Below are 20,359 nucleotides of genomic sequence, written 5' to 3'. Positions count from 1 at the left end.
GAGCAGGGATGTACTCACACTCAATCTAGCCGTACCTGTCTAAGTTTAACCCGAAACAGTCGTTCTCGTAACGCATTTGACACTGTCCCTATATATGTGCCGGCCTAAAATAATTCGTGGTATCTTAAAACAGGAAATCAAAAATAAACAAACTAATCCAACCTAATCCAAAAAATACTTATACATTACAACTTATTTACATTAAATATTTATTATTGTATAAAAATAATAAGCAAACTCATTCGTCATTATTAGGAACATTAATTAAATCATCAAAAATCAATAAATCAAAGGGGAATAACTCTAACCAAAAATACATTAGTAAGCTGCCCGCTTCACTACCCCCACCTCAGAATTTTGCGTCCTCGCAAAACTAAAATCGAACCTTTCCCTAGATTTCCCAAACGCATCAGCTCTGTGCAAAGACCAAGTGTCATATTCTTCTGGCAAATGACTCGTCTTTCTATTTGGCGTATTGTACAGCTCAAAATAGTCAGGAAACATCTCGTTGCTGCGCGGGTTTGCATGTGTTTCATTAGAAGAGTGATGATCACATAGGTATTCCTCGTCTTTGCGCATGGTGTTCCCTGCAAAACCTCTTATCAGAGCGCGTCTTTCTTGCAATGGGGGTGATGTCTTCATGTCACTGCGCTCCCGCATCTCCCCAATCTTCTCCCTTCGAAAAGTAATCTCTTCGTCAATATCGTCCATTCTCCCTCTCTGCAGCAATTTCAGGGTATCCCACCGCTGCCACCAAATTTTATGTAACGTGCAAGGGGGTCACTGCCTGTGATCCCCGCGGGCCCGTACCCGAGATAGAATCGGATAGCCCTGATTGCTGCCAATATTTACAAGTGCAGACTTTAATCAAAGGGGAATAACTCTAACCAAAAATACATTAGTAAGCTGCCCGCTTCACTACCCCCACCTCAGAATTTTGCGTCCTCGCAAAACTAAAATCAAAACTCCCAACTTCACAAAAAGGTGAAGTGATATCCCAGGTAAAAAAAATACCCCCCAAAAAATAACAATAAGAAAAAAAAAGCTGGCCCTTTCTCTCCTGGACAACGTGCACACAGCACAACTGCAGCTGACAGACACAAATTGCATTGTATCACCTCAAGCTTTACACTTCAACTTTCCGTCTTGCACTAGACGTCTTCCACCTCTTGTGGAACATCTGACTCTCTCTCAAGTCAGGAATTCCCAGCATTGTGACTTCACCAGGCATATTATCCGATGCCTGCAATCTGCTGCCATCTGCCACGACACCGTGGGGTCTCAACTGTTCGGACGAACTTTTCTTGCCTCTTCTACAGCGAATACCAGGAGATCCTCTGTCCATGCCTTTGCGCCTGCGACCATTCTTGCATCTTCTGGCCAACTTCCACTCGGGGTCCTTTTTTTTGCCTTTAGCTGACTGGAGGGTTCTGCCAACCGTAACACTGGAGCTGTTAGCAACAATCTTCTCGCAAGGAACTTGGTCCTTAACCATTTTTCTCTCGTTGGAGTTTGGCACAGACTTTACGATACCTACGCGGTAGCATCCATTGGACAAGTCTTCAACAAGTTGCTGTGCTACATCTCCGTTCAGGGGTTCATCTTGTTGACTAGCATTCTTTCCACTGTAACTGGAATCACTCTTACAAGTCTGGTTTTCTGCTCTACTTCTACGCCGCCTTCTTAATTGCTTGGACTTGCTTTGCTTTCTCACTACGCAATCTCTCCGCAGGTGTCCCGGTTTTCTACAAAAATAGCATAACCTACGTTTAGATGATGAGGCAGTATCCTGTGCATTATCCTTGCTGCGTTGAAGTTGTAAATACCTCAAATCCGTCTGGAGAGACTCGATCTTAGCAGACAGTGCTTTTACCAGTTCCACTAGCTTATCAGATGAGGGCTCAACATTGAGATGGCGTGCATAGCATTTCCTCTCTGCTCTTCGGTGCGCCTCCAATTCAACAGCTAGCTTCACTGCATCGTTCAAGCTTCTCGGTCTGGATTGCTGTATACGAATGCGCACCTCAGAATTGTCCAGCGCGTCCACAAAGTGATCTCTGGCTAACATATCTCTGAATTCAAAAGTGGCAGTTGGGTATGCCATGTTTGCAAGTCTCTGAATGGCCTGTCCCAGCTCTGAAAAAGTTTCACCAGCTCTCTGACGACGCTCTCTCATTTGCACTCTGTAGAGCTCTGCTTGACTTGGTGGAGCAAATCTATCTTCCAAAGCTAACACAAGTGTTTCGTAGCCTGGTTTTTCACCCTTTGGGATATTGCGAAGACATCCTTGTGCACTGCCTCGGAGGGAAGCTGCCAGGTAGAGACCTTTGGTAGCGTAACTCCAACCATTTATTTCAGAACAAGCTTCATAGTGCGCGTGGTAATCGATCCATTGACCACTGCCATCATAAGTAGCTGGTATAATGGAATTTTGCGATTCGTAGGCATCTTCCAGTGTACTACTTATCTCGGGGCTTGTGAACCTTTCCCTAGATTTCCCAAACGCATCAGCTCTGTGCAAAGACCAAGTGTCATATTCTTCTGGCAAATGACTCGTCTTTCTATTTGGCGTATTGTACAGCTCAAAATAGTCAGGAAACATCTCGTTGCTGCGCGGGTTTGCATGTGTTTCATTAGAAGAGTGATGATCACATAGGTATTCCTCGTCTTTGCGCATGGTGTTCCCTGCAAAACCTCTTATCAGAGCGCGTCTTTCTTGCAATGGGGGTGATGTCTTCATGTCACTGCGCTCCCGCATCTCCCCAATCTTCTCCCTTCGAAAAGTAATCTCTTCGTCAATATCGTCCATTCTCCCTCTCTGCAGCAATTTCAGGGTATCCCACCGCTGCCACCAAATTTTATGTAACGTGCAAGGGGGTCACTGCCTGTGATCCCCGCGGGCCCGTACCCGAGATAGAATCGGATAGCCCTGATTGCTGCCAATATTTACAAGTGCAGACTTTAATCACCGCTCCTGCACATAGATAGGGACTCAACGTTACGCAGGCAAGGATGACCGCACACCTACGCAACTGAACAGGTACCAACGTTAACGCAAGCAGGGATGACCGCACACGTACGCCAACAACGCAACCTAACGCAAGCAGGGAGTGCCGCACACTTGCGCTAGAAAGGCCAGAACACCAGCAGGGATGACCACACATTAGTGCTCCGCCGCAACCACCACCAATACAAGCAGGGATGACCGCACACATGTATTGATGCGACACAGAGCAGGGATGACCGCACACTCTGTATCGTAGGTTAGATAACACGAAGATTAGATAGAGCAGGGATGTCCGCACACTCAATCTAGCCATACCTGTTCAAGTTTAACCCCAAACAGTCGTTCTTGTAACGCATTAGACACTGTCCCTATATATGTGCCGGCCTAAAATAATTCGTGGTATCTTAAAACAGGAAATCAAAAATAAACAAACTAATCCAACCTAATCCAAAAAATACTTATACATTACAACTTATTTACATTAAATATTTATTATTGTATAAAAATAATAAGCAAACTCATTCGTCATTATTAGGAACATTAATTAAATCATCAAAAATCAATAAATCAAAGGGGAATAACTCTAACCAAAAATACATTAGTAAGCTGCCCGCTTCAAAGATTTTGAAAGATGTTCTCTTTATATTCCTTAGTAAGGCTTGATCCCCCTATTGTGGCCCCACCCTATCCCCGGGGACATTGATTTGAACAAACTTGAATCTACACTACTTGAGTATGTTTCCATTTTAATTTGAGCTTTTCTGGCCTGATAGTTATTGAGAAGACGATTTTAAAAGATTTTCTCTATATATATTCCTTTGTAAACTTTGATCCCCCTATTGTGGCCCCACCCTACCCCCGGGGACCATGATTTGAACAAACTTGAAGCTACACTATCATGGAATGCTTCCATTTTAATTTGAGCTTTTCTGGCTTGATAGATTTTGAGGTGAAGATTTTGAAAGATTTTCTCTATATATTTCAATGTAAAACTTGATCCCCCTTTTATCTATGCATAAATTATGATGGGGCTGATACACATGCGATGTCAAACCTTAAAAGAATCAAGTTAGCAGAAATATATTCACAGAATAAGTATTTATTTCAGTAAACAAATTCTATTAAAATGACCATTTTTAAAGTACATATCTTTAAGAAACGGACTAACACACTCTGTAAAATTGAAAACAGCAATTATACGCGAAAAGTTTATTATGAATAAAATAGTTATTACATATTTAAAGGGATAATATGTATATTCAAAAAATAATTATTTAAGTTTCATTTTTAACACCCCCCCCCCCCCCCCCCCCCCGTTGAAACATGTAAACATGAAAATCTAAAGAATAAATATGTAAAAACTGATAATTTTTAATTAAATAAACTCAAGTTATAATATTGATTCGTTAATTCGTTAATACATTCTTTTATTTAAATTAATGATTTTAACCTTGCAATAATTTTTTTTTAACTTAACATCAAACAAATGTTCTTACTTTGCAGGTATTTACTTTTCCGTCTGCATGTTGCAGGTATTTACTTTTCCTTCTGTATTGTTATCGTCTGCTTGTCTTGTGTATTTGCGGTGTGGGTTATGATTTTACACTTTTAAGGAGATTCGAGGCCCGTTCCTTCATGGGCAAAAAATTTATTCCTTAAAACGCTACGATTTGTTCTATGTTACACATCCAGAGTCGGGAACTTGGAACAGGGTGCCACGTCAGAGGACGACAAGCTCCTAGCATTTATCTACATGTATCACGGCGTCTGTTCGTGAATATATAAATTTATCAAATGACACTGTGTCTAACTAAAGATAAGAGTTTGATTCAAACACCAATTCTTTTCTTGCAATGAATTATTTTGAAATTGTTTTCATGTTGGGAACGAACAATTGAAATATCCAACAATACGTAACTATACAAGAGACCCATGGGCCACATCGCTCACCTAAGTAACAATGGGTATGATAAAATCAGCTTAACAGAGACATAATTCAAACTATCTTGGCAATGTAGTATAATACATGCAGATCCTGTATAAGTTTTTTCACCTGGACATTCTTATGTTTACAATAAAGTCCTGTTTCCCCTTTTCTAACAGGATGAATATAAAGTCACATCACCTGTTGAGCATTGCAGTTCTCAAAAAATTCTAAATAATTGTTTAAATAACACACCTAGAACAAGTCACTCGAATTAACAGTAAATTATCTGATTATGAAAGATATTATGATAAATAAACTGTACATATGTCAAATAAGCGAAAAATTTGCAGTTTGGGAATAAAAATGAATATCTAAAAAGTTCAATTCAGTAAGTAACAGCAAACGCGAGGGTGTTAAGGAAGCATATGGGCAATTTAGCGTCTTCTTTTGACCGTTATATTCAAAATCATGAAATTATATAACAATTTTGAATAAGATCAAAAACTTAGTATTATCCTTTAAAAAAGATGTCAGTGCAATAAAATCGGGTAGTACATTACTGCCACATTGGTGCATTATCGCATGACAACTATAAATAGCTTGCGTATATTCCTTAACATAAAATGAGATAGAATAACATTACTCCGTGGTTTCCAAAATAAAATAGACATACTAAGTGAAGGCAAAACATTTCAGTTTAATCAAAACCGCTGTGTAGTGTATTTAGGGGATATTTTTTATGTAAATTGGGATCGGGTTCGGGATCCGGGGTGTCGTTGTAGTGTTGTTCCGTTCGCCAGACCGAGGCCAGTTGCACGTTGTCTGTCTTGTGTTCTTGTGGTTTGTCAGCTTTTATCTTCTTTATTCTTAGTTGTTAATATACGGTTTTACCTAAGTGATTTGTGTTGTTGTTTCGTTCAATAGTAAAATCACTTTATTGGCGCTGCGAGCAGGGTGTTAGCGGTCTTTTTAGGCCGGTGTGGTGCTTAGGGGACACCACGTGGTTCGGCCATGTTTAAATTTTGGTAGGTTTTGGGTTTGTGTTATGTTATGTTATTGTTGTGGTAGGGCAGTGCATTGTTGTTCAATTGTATCTTGTGACAATGGAGGGAAGGCTGGGGTTGAGTAGTCAGGGTAGGAAGAGTTCCTCGTTCGTGAGTGGCATTGGTGTCCCGGGGGGCATGGTAGTTGAGCCGGAGGACTTGGCAGGGGCCCAAGGGAGGGATACAATTGCCTGGGAGGGATTTAAGTCTGACTGGAATGACCACCTTTGCGGTCTTTCATCTCCATTTAGTCCACCAAGGTGTGCTGGGGAGGTAGAGGCGTCTCTCCCCAGGGGTGTAATGGTGGTGGCATAGCTAGGGATACAGACTCAGCTGGGGATAGACATGCACGGAATGTTGGGACTGTACATAGGGATCCTTTGTAAATGGCAAGGCTTGAGGCCTTGGAGTCCCAGTTGGCCCAAGTGACACAACTGCTGATCGGGCTGTCAGGCTCCATGGTAGGCAGTTGCTCTCAGGGACTTAGTCCCAGGGAGGACAACAATAGTATACGTAGCACAGCAGTCAGGGGGATGCCTTTTCCCATTCTAGTAACACTGTGGTCACAGCAACAGTTACTAGGAGTGTAGCAAGTGTTCCTTGCTACACTAGTGTCACACCAGTGAGTATGGGGGTAGTTCTGTCACAGGGAACTTTATTTGGGCAGAGTCAGGTAAACCATGTCAGTCAGGCTGGGATACATTTTGGCCAAAGTAAGGGGGCACTATCCTGTGGGGAACCTTTGTATATTGATGGGGGCCTTAAGGTATCTGAGGCTTCTCTGCCTCAGATGGGGAGCTCACATGAGGGTAGGGATTCCCCTGGAAACCAAGGCCACTCAAGTCTTCTGGCAGGACAAGGGTATGGTAGGAGTCATTCTGGCAGCGGGGTGGCAACTGATGGTAACCTCGGAGCCGGTATGACACCAGGTGATAGTGATGTTTTGTTAGTACCCCCATAGTTGTTCAAGGTCAAGGAGGAATGTCCCAACAGAGGCTAAATGTCTTCAGTATACTGGTAGCTTAGAGTGGGGTCTGTTCTATGCTAAGTTTAGAACACTTGCCAGGTATTATGGGGTGGAATGATGATGACTGTCTGTTAGCTCTAAGTGTTTCAGTGGAGGGGCCAGCACTCAAGTACTTCTATATTCTCTCGTCGCGGGGTGAGGAATTGAGTTTCCCTGAAATAGCCTCACGATTTGAGCAGAGATTTGGTAAGGGAACACTTCAGGCTGCATATCAGGTGGAGTTCTAATTTATGACCCAAGGGGAAGAGGAGAGTTTAGAACAGTGGGGCGACCGTGTCATGGAGGTTGCACAGAGGGCTCTAGGGGCTCAAGTCCCAGGAGAAGTGCTTCAGGGGCAGGCAATCTTGCGATTTGCAATGACACGAGAGTGGGTAGAAAGTTGATAGAAAGTCCCCCCTCCACTGTAGATGAGGCAGTCCACCGAGTGAAGACATACCAGCTCAGCCATCAAGTCTTTGACCCATGTCGCAGGGAAGTACGCATGGTGTCCGTGGGCAGGCAGTCACAAGGACTGGGTTGTACCTCTGGCGGTACGGTTATTCCACCTAACCGGGAGTATCTACCTCTGTGAAAGGCAAGCGCCATCGGTGTCCGGTCGTTGCTTTAAGTGCAGGTAGCGGGGACATTTAAGGAGGGAATGTACAAAGAAGTGTTCAGAGTCCTCAGCTGGTACAGGTGTAGGAAGCAAACATGCTAGGCCAAAAGAGTCTCCGACAATTGGGGCTGAGAAGGGGCATTGTGTCGTCAGTCGGGTCTTGTGGTGCAGTAGGTTATGCGGAGGGCCCATGGCAAATACCGGTAAAGGTGAATAATGTTCCGGTTAGCGCTGTGGTTGATACAGCTACTGAAATAACCATTGTGGCCCAGAGCATTCAAGATCAGATGTCTCCTCGCCCGGAAATTATTGCAAGCAAAGATGTGAGTCTAGCTGGTGGCGGGGAAACCATGACGGTGGGTTTCCTCGGGGATGTTCTTGTAGAGATGGGAGGGACCCATGTCAGGCATCATGTATACGTTGCGCCATTACAGGCTGACATGCTCCTTGGGCACTGGCAACCTCAGCGTTGGAGCAAGCAAGCTGGCCATGTTTAAGGCAAACTCACCCTCTGGATTGCGGGAGGACATTTGTACGCCAGGACCACCCTATGGATGTGAGAGGCCGGTGTAATGAAGGATAATGACCCCCGTAGAAGAATGACCGGGGGTCATTTTTCTACGTAGAATAATGACCCCCCGGTCATTATTCTACGCCGAAAAATGACCCCCGGTCATTATTCTACGTAGAAAAATGACCCCTTTACCTGAAGAATAAGTGTCATTTTCATAAAAATGAGCACACTCCACATGAAGAAAAGTGACCCCTGTAGAATAATGTCCCCTTGTAAATTAAAGTTTTTCAGTATATTTTTTTTTATTATTTGTGAAATAGTCTTTACACTATTGTAATTTTTACTGCTGCAGTTTACAGAGAGTAACATAAATTATAATTCATATTCAAATAAACTTAAAGTGAAAGAAGGGGTTTATCTTAGAAAATAAAAGTCCTTCCGTTATAACAAGATATTGACGTATCCATCGGGGTATGGTTGTCATCTTAACAATTACATTTACATATATCTATGGTGTGTCGATAGGGCCACTTCGACTTAAGTTGCAAAGTCGATAGGGCGAAGGCGAAGGAGCAAAAGTGCGAAGATGCGACGATGAAGCGCGAAGATGTGATGCCTAAAGCGCGAATGTGCCAAGGCGTAGGAGCGATACTACTATCGCTCCTTCCCAATTTGCACTCTGGCCTTCGAATCTTCGCACTTTCGCCTTTTTTGATTGCATTCAGTAAGTCTCGGTCGATTACATAGATTTTAATACAGGCACCGTACTCGCCAACGTTTTCCGATTAATCCATGCTGTTATTGGTACGCATGCGCTAGACCATCGCGCTTACTATGAATGTTTATAAATAGTTTAATGTGTACATGTAACATATATGTTTACCAGTGCTGGCTAGGCCTAATCATTATCTACTCCACACAAAATTTAATGTCCGCCACAAAGTGTACATATGCACTTCTAGACTCCTGTCACTTGCCAGCCGTCTGTTTGCCGTTGACCGAAACAGTAACATTCTAATTTCATTATGCGACACCCCTTGCTCAGGCATGGATCTAGAGCGGGAGAGGGGGTCCGCCCCCGGAAAATTCAATATTATTAATTTTACGCAGTAAAACGGGAGAGGGAATCCGGACCCTATCCTCCTGGATAATTTATTTTTATTAATTAAAAAATAAAAATAAAATATGCCTCGGAACCCTTTAAACGATGGAGAGCTCTGCAATTATAAAACATAGGTAATCACAGATTACAAAGCTCACCGAGGCGAGGAATCATCTTTATGAGACCACCTTTATCATATTATATGAAAACCATCCTTTATGATCTTGGATATTCATGGATTCTGTTTTGAAACAATATAGTATATTATCTGTTAAAAAATTGTATGATAATCATATGTTCATATGTTAATCAATAAAATAATATAAAATTAAAATTGCATCCTTTCAAACTTACAATATATATCATATATTACTATAAAATACCGTAAAAATTGTGATATGATATTGTAACGTATGATATGGCATTGTAATGTGTTATACATTATAATTGTATTTGATCAAATAATAGAGTATCATAAAACATAATACAATATAGTATTATATGAAACAATATCATATTGCAATAATACATCATAACATTGAAACATATGATATTATATTGTATAATTAAGCATTGAACCATTATTTTTTTAAAGATGTGGTCTCATAACTGCAGCGGTATGTGTATACAAATTGTATAAAAATATGAAAATTTGTTTGCACTCATCGTTGCAATTATAAGACTTCATTTTTCAAAAAATAATGAATCAATGCTTATAGTTACGTTTTTTAAACAATTATTTTCTTCCCGCAGATATGATTTTTTTTTTTAAAGCTCTATCTTATTCAACGAGTAATGCCAAATTAACAGAATGGCCACTGGAACAGCCGAAATATGCTGACAAAAATAGTGCAAAGCGTTTTAAATTCTAATAACACAATTTTATTTTTCTTTCTGTAATTTAATGAATTTACTCTTGGTAAACTAAGAAATTAATCAATTGAATTCATTTAACTGTCAAAATATATTTACATTAATGAAATATTTATCAGCGTAAGTATAATATCAGGTCGTTATCCGGTTTGAAGTCGCGAGAAGAGTCAAATCTTGTTCTTCGAGAAATACTGAAGGAATACTAAATGTATTCATACGCACCAGATTTGGTGATTGGGTCTTCTATGTTGTCGTAAATATCACTCAAATAAATCAATGCAATTTGATAGGGGGAAAGAAAGTGAATGTAAATATTAAAGTATGACATAGTATTGTATGATACTGTTTCATATTTGATACATAATATGATATTGTATTATATAATAACATATAATTTGATACAACATTGTATCATATAAATGATACAATATCATGGGATAGAGTAAAATATTATAAAATACAATGATATTATACATATTGTATCTTATGATCCAATAATATATATTTAAATATCATAAAATACAATTTCATGTGATATGATAATATATCATATAAACCAATATCATATTATACAATATCGTATGATATGATATTTTAATATCATATATACAATTTCATGTTATATTATTCTATATTACAGAAACCAATATCATATTATACAATACTGTATGATACAATATCAAAGAATATACAATATAATATCATAGGATGCAATATTATATATTGCAATATCATATGTAATAGTATCATGTTATTAGATAATTAATAAATAATACAATATAATATTATACAATATTCTATCATAATTATCAATACTATACATCAACAATATCATGATACAACATCATATCATAAAATATCAAAAAATTGATACAATGTTTTATCGTATCATATAACGTTTTACAATATAACATATGGTAATATTTTGTATCTTATTAAACAATAGTGTTTCAAATCATACAATACTATATCATAGGACTCATGTTACGTCATTTAACAACAACCACATCTATCTATCAAGCAGGTTTGAGTGAGGTAGGATCCTTGATAATGGAGATCAGGCTCTGCATCTAAAGTAACTTCTGCGTGTCCTTTATAATATAGTTAAATCAACTATGCAAGCTATCATCTATAAAACATGTGACCTGTTCCAAAAAACTAAACCTCATCAAGAATCATAAACCTATGGCTCTGATTCAGCATTCAAGTAATAACTAAGATATCATCATCAGAGGGCACCAGCAATTAAAACTTTTACCTCCTTCAGCATCTCCAACCTATGGCTCTGATTCAGCATCCATGCCTGTCAGGTGCATCTGTATCACAAGACACACCATCCATTCAGGTTAGGTGAAGTTAGGACCTGAAATAACTAAGATATATATTTTGAGCATCCTTAATAATGGAGATCAAGTTTTGCATCTGAAGTTACATCTGCGATTCACTCATTTTACAGTTTAATCAGCTTTGCAAGTTTGAAATAGTACTATTATCTATCAAACATGTTACCTGTTCCAAAAAAAATTCACATTATCCAGCATCCGAAACCTATGGCTAAGACTCAGCATTCAAGCCTGTCAGGTACATCAGTATAATAAGACGCACCATCCATGGAAGTCTAGTGAAGTTAGGACAAGTAATAACTAAGATATCATCATCAGAGGGCACCTGTTTCAAAAACTTTAACCAGCTCTTAAAATCTTAACCTCCTCCAGCATGCGAAACCTGTGGCTCAGATTCAGCATTTAGGTCTGTCAGGTGCATCAGTATCATAAGACGCACCATCCATAGAAGTTTAATGAATTTAGGACCAGCAGTAACTTAGATATCGCTATTAAAGGGCACCTGCAACAAAAACTTTAACCTGCTCCAAAAACCTTACCCTCCTCCAGCATCTGAAAGTTAGGAACCAGATTCAGTAGGTCCAGATGCATCATCCATGTAATTTTGGTGAAGAGAGGACAAGTAATAGCTTAGATACAGGAGCTGCAACTAAAACTTTAACCAGCTCCGGACGCCGACACCGGGGGTATAGCGTATGCTCCCATTGACTTCGTCTCGGTGAGCTAAAAAGACGAAAGCGCGAAGATTCGAAGGCGAGAGTGCCAAGTTGCAAAGGCGAAGAAGCGATAGTAGTATCACTTCTTCGCCTTCGCAACTTAGCACTTCCGTCTTCGCATCTTCGCACTTCGCCGTCGCATCTTCTATATTCTTCATATTGTTCATGAATTATACTTGCATTGAGGATTTCCACAATACAAACTGCTGGGTATACTAGTTTATCACCCAGAATTAAAGATGAAACCAAAATTATGAAAAGTTTACTCCACTATTAGGCATTAAAACCAAGCTGAAGTTAGTAGGCACTGACATCAGCCATTACGCCAGTAGAGGTTGATGGCCAATAAGGGAAATCGTCAAAGTACTGAGAGTACTCGTACAGAAAATATTTTTTACTTTATCTTCGGCATACTTTAGTAAGTTTAGTTAATATCAAGATGATTAATGCTTCAATAGTTTGTATGAGCATTGGTAACCTTGGATACAATAAAGATCATGTGATCAAAATCAAGCGGGATATAAACCCCTAACATGGGCCCTTACCTCTTATCAACGCTTTTAGAAACATTCTTTTCTTATCATAATCGATCAGTGTTATCTATCAAAATTTACTATAGTCAGGTACTCTTCACAAATTTGCTCTGAAAGAAAGTCTATTCATGATCACAAAATAAAACTAACGCAGAATGATTTTTTTAAAAATCACTTTCCCCAAGAAATGTAAATAAGAAGTATATGTTCATATTCCTACGTTACCTGCCCCCTTAGTCTTCTTCCATGAAGATATATACATGTATCATTCTTCGATTGACAATTCATTCACCAATGAATATGGCTAATATCATTGCAACAACTATTCTTTCATGATTATTGTTCGTTAATTATCACACAATATCCTCATTGTGTATGAATCTTTCTTTATTTGCGTCATTTTCCGCCGTATGTCGACGAGAGAAGTAACGTAACTGTTAACAATCAATTTGTGGCAATGTCAGAGTGTTTTGCGCGTACTTGCTACGGATATGAAAAACTATTGACAGCGATTTATTTACAAGTTCGGTGTTTATAACTTCAAAATCAGTTGAACAGAGTACAAAATTTAGTAATTTCAAAGTCATATCTTGGATACGGGGTAACCAATTTCTATTCATGTTTACGGGTGGGGGGGGGGGGGTCATTTTTTTAAAGGGGTCATTTTTCGTTATGTTTAACATGAAGAAAAAATAACCCCTGGGTCTTTTTTCTTCAGAAAAATCCAATTATTCTTCAGCTAGGGGGTCATTATTCTACGTAGAAAAATGACCCCCGGTCATTATTCTACGGGAGTCATTATTCTTCATTACACCGGCGTGACCCGGTGTCATGGACCCCGCCCATTGCGTATCCTGATGCTCGGATAAGATGATAGACTCTGTTGTGTGTAATCATTGCAGTTACTGTGTGTGAACTTTCCGTTGTGACGTGATTAATTGACAGTTAATGTATGTGTTCTTATCTTAGTTTAAGTACATTATGAATTGTCCATCACAGGGGTTATATACTTTGTTATGTATCATTGTGTATTTGTGATGTAAATGGCTTCGGTGGGTCGGAATTGGGGCATTCTTCCTCAAAATGGGGGGGGGGGGGGAATGTAGTGTATTTCGGGGGTAAATTTAAATGTTATTTGGGATCGGGTTCGGGATCCGGGGTATCGTTGTAGTGTTGCTCCGTTAGTCAGACCGAGGCCAGTTGCACGTTGTCTGTCTTGTGTTTTATCTTCTTTATTCTTAGTTGTTAGTATACGGTTTTTCCTAAGTGATTTGTGTTGTTGATTCGTTCAATAGTAAAATCACTTTAGCTGCTAGAATTCTATGTTCTTCTTGATTAAATAGTTATTCGTCCGGCTCTCGTAAAACCTTCCCAACTTTTATAAAGTTTGAACCGAAAACGGTATGTTGCATCAAAACAATACACAACATGGAATCCTAGCAGCACTTTAAGCATTGATCAAACTAACGATACGTATAAAATTTCAAGTTCAACATATACGGGGTAGTGTTGTTCTAGTCGGATTTTTATATCGTAAACAACGGCAGAGGAAAGCCTGGTCGAGAAATAAATGCAAATTTACATACCTTTTAGCGAATGATTGATAAAACTAACATCTCTCCAAGTTTTCTTATGTTCAATTCTCAATACATCACTCTATAATACTTTATTAGAGTTCTTAGATTAGTTGTATTTTAAAAATGTTTACAATGCTTTCCGATCAAATTCACAAGACATTTAACTTTTAGACATGACGTCATCAGTTTGTAAATCTACGTAATACAAACTAATTTCTGAAAAAAAATTGTCTTCAGTATTTTTTATTTATTTTTTGGTCTACTTAGATATTTGAATATTTACATACTAAGATTTGTGATTTCACGGAATTACATGTAACTCAGATTCCATACGCTTCCTTAACAGCCCTGCGAAAGCCCCCAATATATTCGAACTCGGGATGTACGGATCCCAAGCCCAACAGTACGGATCACAAGCCAAACACTTTTAACTTTAATTTCATGTAAAAAAAAAAAACCCACCACCCGGCTATGAAGAAAGGTACATGTTGCCGTCGATGAAATCCTTTTAATATAACGAAATGTCGTTTCGATCAGAGGTGAGCCATTTCGTGACGATGTGTTATTCCACCTTAAAGGATATAAACCTACATCAAACTCTTAACCCCTTGTGAGCTCGATGCCCAAGAATCGTCCAGGGGGAAAAGTCTAAACAATTTGAAAGAATCAGCAATATGTAAAAATGCTTGCATATAAGTAAAACTAAATATCATTACATTTCATTTTTTGTGAATAATTAAATATTTTCTTTAGTAAAACTGGAATCCTAATGTGGCCCCACCCTACTCCTCAAGGTTTTGATTTGAAAGACTTTAAATCTACATTATCTGAGATTGCTTTCAGTAAATAAACAGCTATTCTAGGCAAATGGTTTAAAAAAAAAGATATTTTAAATACCCCCCCCCCCCCCCCCCCCCCGGGACCATGAAATGAACAAACTTGAATCTACACTACCTGAGAATGCTTTCACACAAGTTTCAGCTTTACTGGCTGATAAGTTTCTGAGAAGAAGATTTTCAAAGATGTATACTATATATTCCAATGTAAAAATTCGACCTCCCCCAATTGTGGCATTGTGGCTCCACCCTACCCCCAGAGTCATGATTTTCACAAATTTGTATCTACACTACATAAAGATGTTTCCACACAAGTTTAAGCTTTCCATGCTGATTAGTTTCTGAGAAAAAAGATTTTTTAAATTTGACTCTATAAAAAACTTTGACCCACATTATCGCCCCACCTTATTCTCGGGAACAATGATTTGTACAAACTTGAATCTACACCCTCTGAGGATGCTTCCACACAAGTTTCAGCTTTTCAGGCCAAATGGTTTTTGAAAAGAATATTTTTTTTAAGATTTACACTTTATATTCCTATGTAAAAGTAAGACACCCCCCCCCCCCCCCCATTGTGATCACACCCTACCGCTCGGGGTCATGATTTTCACAACTTTAAATCTACAATACATGAGAAAAATTCCACACAAGTTTCAGATTTCCTTAATGATAGATTTCGGAGAAAAAGATTTACTCTACATGTATGTATTCTATGTAAAACTTCAACCTCCCCCCCCCCCCTATTGTGGCCCCACCTTACCCCTGGGAACAATGATTTGAACAAACTTAAATCTAAACCCTCCGAGGATGCTTCCACACAAGTTTCGGCTTTTTTGGCCAAATGGTTTCTGAGATGATGATTCTTTTAAAATATTAACAAATTTTCAATAAATCCTAATTATTTCCCCTTGAGGGAGAGCGCGTGGCCCTTCTTTTTAACAACATTGAATTCCCTTTACCCAGTGATGCTTTGTGCCAAGTTTAGTTGAAATTGGCTCAGCTGTTCTTGAGAAGAAGTTGAAAATGTAAGTTTACAGACAGACAGACGGACGGACGGACTCCGGACAAAAAGTGATCAGAAAAGCTCACTTGAGCTTTCAGCTCAGGCGAGCTAAAAATGATCACTTGTCAATTTTTTGGTTAAACAAGAGGCCCATGGACCACATTGCTCACCTGAGGGACAATAAGTACGATAAATTAAGCTTAATGGAGTCATGATACAAACTATCTGGACAATGTACAATGATACATGTAGATCCTGTATAAATAAAGCCCCCCCCCCCTGCATATTCATATGTTTATAATCATAAGTCCCTTTTCTAACAGGATGATTTTATAGTCATATCACATGTTGAGCATTGCAGTTCTCAAAAAGATCCTTAATATCTACAAGTTTATATATGGGATATACACCTACATCAAACTCTGAACCTTCTTGTGAGGCCGAAGAACTGTCCTGGGGCCAAAGTCTTAACAATAATTAAGAATCATTTGGCTGATTAGTTTCTGAAAAGAAGATTTTTAAGACTAACTCTATATATTCCTAAGTTAAACGTCTACACCCACCTCCAATTGTGGCCCCAACCTACCCCCCATGGGTCATGATTTCACAACTTTGATTCTACACTACCTGAAGATGCTTCCGAACAAATTTCAGCTTTCCTGGCCGATTAGTTTCTGAGAAAAAGATTTTTAAAGATTTACTCTATATATTCCTATGTTAAACTTCTACACCCCCCCCCCCTATTGTGGCCCCAACCTACCCCCATGGATCATGATTTTCACAACTTTGAATCTACACTACCTGAGGATGCTTCTCCCCAATTATCAGCTTTTCTGGCTGTTAAGTTTCTAAGACGAAGATTTTTAAAGTTTTATCCGATATATTTCTATGTAAAACTTGGACCCCCCCCCCCCCCTCCAATTGTGGCCAACCCTACCACCGGGGTCATAATTTTCACAACTTTGAATCTAAACTACCTGAGATGATTCCACACAAGTTTCAGCTTTCCTGGCTGATTAGTTTTTGAGACAAGAGGCCAATTGGCCTTAACGGTCACCTGAGTAGCATATATGCATTTAATTAATTAGGTTTCATTCTGGAGTAGAAAAAATATAAAGAAGATGGGGGAATAAGATGGCGCAAATGCCCATTCGGTTTAGTAGTGAAATACAATTTTAAATTTATTTTTCCCCGATTAAATCTATTCAAATATATCATAATACAACTTTGCAGAAGCAAAATTTCTAACAATATTCAGTTTTTGATATATTTAACAATAAATAAGAAAAAAAATATTGTCGAAAATTTTGGTGGTATCGAACCCGTAACATAAAAACCCTAGATATATAAGGTTAGTTTATGCCAGGTACTCTAACCACTGAGCTATTTCAGACACAACAAAGTGGGCTTTTTAAATATTATGTGTGACTAAGGTCACGAACTACCGGACTTGTATTATTTTTTCAAAACGGTCAGTTGTTGGGATACAAAATGATATTTTTAATGTATAGTGGGTCATCTCTCCACGTTTTTGTTGATTGAAATCGGTTTGTTTTCCAATAGACCTTAATTAGACTATGAGAAGAATATGGAGCTCAGACCCACTCTATAAAAGAAAATGCCTTGAAGTTCTAAAAAATGACAGTATTTGCAGGTTTTGATACGTATACGCCTGTTTGAGTCAAGATATTCCAACTATTGAACATACCTATAGGTTAAAAATCAATGATTCGTTAAATATGTATTGTTTTAAATGATTTAAAAAAAACCATGAGATTTATTGATACTTTAATTTTTCAATAGCCAGTCCGATCGCGTATGGGCATTTTACACGCCTTATCCACCCATCTTCTTTGTAATGACGACCACCTCCCTGCCTGAAATCTTTCAAAAAGAACTATGAAACCTATAATTTTTGCGAAAAACTTAAAGATCTAGTCTACAAAATCATGAATTCAGTTTTCCTTTCAGCTGTGTGGAAGTAAAGAAGATAATTTTTTAACATTATATGCATTAACACCTATACATCCATTTTGGCCCTGCCCTAGAGTCAAAACCCATACTCCAGGGGAAATGAAAATTAAACTTTCAGTAGAGGACTTCCTGGTAAACATAATTATAAGTCAGTTTGTAATACAGATGTGTGAGAAAAGAGAAGAACATTTTTAAACATTATATGCATTAACACTATATTGCCATATTGCCTCCCCCCCCCCCTCAACCTCATGTCCTGAACCCCTGACCAAGAGGCCATGAATTTCACAATTTTGGTAGAGGAGTTAATGGACATCATAACCATTTATTCAGTTTTTTTGCCCACATGTGTGGGAGTAGAGAAGAAGATCTTTTTTGAGATTTAAAACATTTTTACAATATGACCATATTGGCCCCACCCTTGTGCCTGAACCCATGACCCAGGGGTCATGAATTTCACAATTTTGGTAGAGGGTCTCATGGACATCATAATCATGCATTTAGTTTTTAACAAATATATATGGGAGTAGAGAAGAAGATTTTCTAAGATTTAATACATTTTTACTATATGGCCATATTGGCCCCACCCTAGAGCCTGAACCCCTGACCCAGGGGTCAAGAATTTCATAATTTTGGAAGAGGGCCTCATGGACATCGTAATCATGCATTTAGTTTTTAACAAATATAAATCGGAGTAGAGAAGAAGATTTTCTAAGATTTAATACATTTTTACTATATGGCCATATTGCCCCCCCCCCCCCCAAGCCTGAACCCCTGACCCAGGTGTCATGAATTTCACAATTTTGGTAGATGGCTTCATGGACATTATAATCATGAATTTAGTTTTTAACAAATATAAATCGGAGTAGAGAAGAAGATTTTCTAAGATTTAAAACATTTTTACTATATGGCCATATTGGCCCCACCCTAGAGCCTGAACCCATGACCCAGGGGTCATAAATTTCATAATTTTGGTAGAGGGCCTCATGGACATCGTAATCATGCATTTAGTTTTTAACAAATATATATGGGAGTAGAGAAGAAGATTTTCTAAGATTTAATACATTTTTACTATATGGCCATATTGGCCCCACCCTAGAGCCTGAACCCATGACCCAGGGGTCATGAATTTCACAATTTTGGTAGAGGGCCTCATGGACATCATAATCATGCATTTAGTTTTTAAAAAATATAAATCGGAGTAGAGAAGAAGATTTTCTAAGATTTAATACATTTTTACTATATGGCCATATTGGCCCCACTCTAGAACCTGAACCCATGACCCAGGGGTCATGAATTTCATAATTTTGGTAGAGGGTCTCATGGACATCATAACCATACATTCAGTTTTTTCCTCACATAAGTGGAAGTAGAAAAGAAGATTTTTGAAAATTTGGCTTTTTTTTGCATATTTGGCTCCGCCCGTGGCACCCCAGGGATGGTAGAGCCATGAATTTCACAATTTAGATTCTTCTTACCATAGAGATGCTTCACATCAAAAATGGTAACGATTGGCCTGGTAGTTTTCAAGAAGAAGATAAAAATGTAAAATTGTAAACGCACGATGCTAGATGACGGACGAAGACCAATGGCAATAGGTCACCCGAGTGACTCAGGTGACCTAAAAAATATTTTCAAAGATTACCCTATATATTCCTATGTAAAACTTTGACCCCCCCCACCTCACCCCCATTGTGGCCTTACCCTATCCCCAGGGGTCATGATTTTCACAACTTTGAATCTACACTACCTGAGGATGCTTCCACACAAGTTTTAGCTTTTCTGGCTCATGAGTTTATGAGAAGAAGATTTTTTAAGTTTTTCTCTATATATTCCTATAAAAACCTTTGACCCACATTGTGGCCCCACCTTATTCCCGGGGACAATGATTTGTATTAACTTGAATCTACACCCTCTGAGGATGCTGCCACACAAGTTTCAGCTTTCCTGGCCAAATGGTTCTTGATAAGAAGATTTTTTTTAAGTTCTCAAAATTTTTCATTAATTTCTAATTATCTCCCCTTGAAAAAGGGCATGGCCCTTAATTTTCACAACTTTGAATCCCCTTTGCCTAAGGATGACTTGTGCCAAGTTTGGTTGAAATTGGCCCAGTAGTTCTTGAGAAGATGTTGAAAATGTGAAAAGGTTACTTTCAGACAGACGGACGGACAGACAGACTACAGACAAAATGTGATAAGAAAAGTTCACTTGAGCTTTCAGCTCAGGTGAGTTAAAAATGTATACGCCCTCTTTTCTCTTTAGGAAACAAAGATTCTTGGGGTTCGTGAG

The 20,359-nt window shown here is 38.7% G+C and overlaps 1 protein-coding gene across 1 annotated transcript; it reads right to left on the bottom strand.

The window, feature by feature from the left end:
- Positions 1-878: 878 nt before the first annotated feature.
- LOC136276083 (uncharacterized) lies at positions 879-2,809 on the bottom strand. The gene has a single exon (XM_066086974.1). The coding sequence runs from the start codon at positions 2,807-2,809 to the stop codon at positions 1,127-1,129; it is 1,683 nt and encodes a 560-aa protein (XP_065943046.1). The 3' UTR covers positions 879-1,126.
- Between the last annotated feature and the right edge of the window lie 17,550 nt (positions 2,810-20,359).

Source organism: Magallana gigas, chromosome 6, assembly GCF_963853765.1.
Source record: "Magallana gigas chromosome 6, xbMagGiga1.1, whole genome shotgun sequence".
Classification (NCBI taxonomy): Eukaryota; Metazoa; Mollusca; class Bivalvia; order Ostreida; family Ostreidae; genus Magallana; species Magallana gigas.
Note: the sequence above shows the minus strand (reverse complement) of the source record. Positions and strands in the feature narration are given on the sequence as shown.

Bases quoted from the DNA above. Each gene is read 5' to 3' on its own strand.
- LOC136276083 (XM_066086974.1), bottom strand. From the start codon at position 2,809: ATGGACGATATTGACGAAGAGATTACTTTTCGAAGGGAGAAGATTGGG.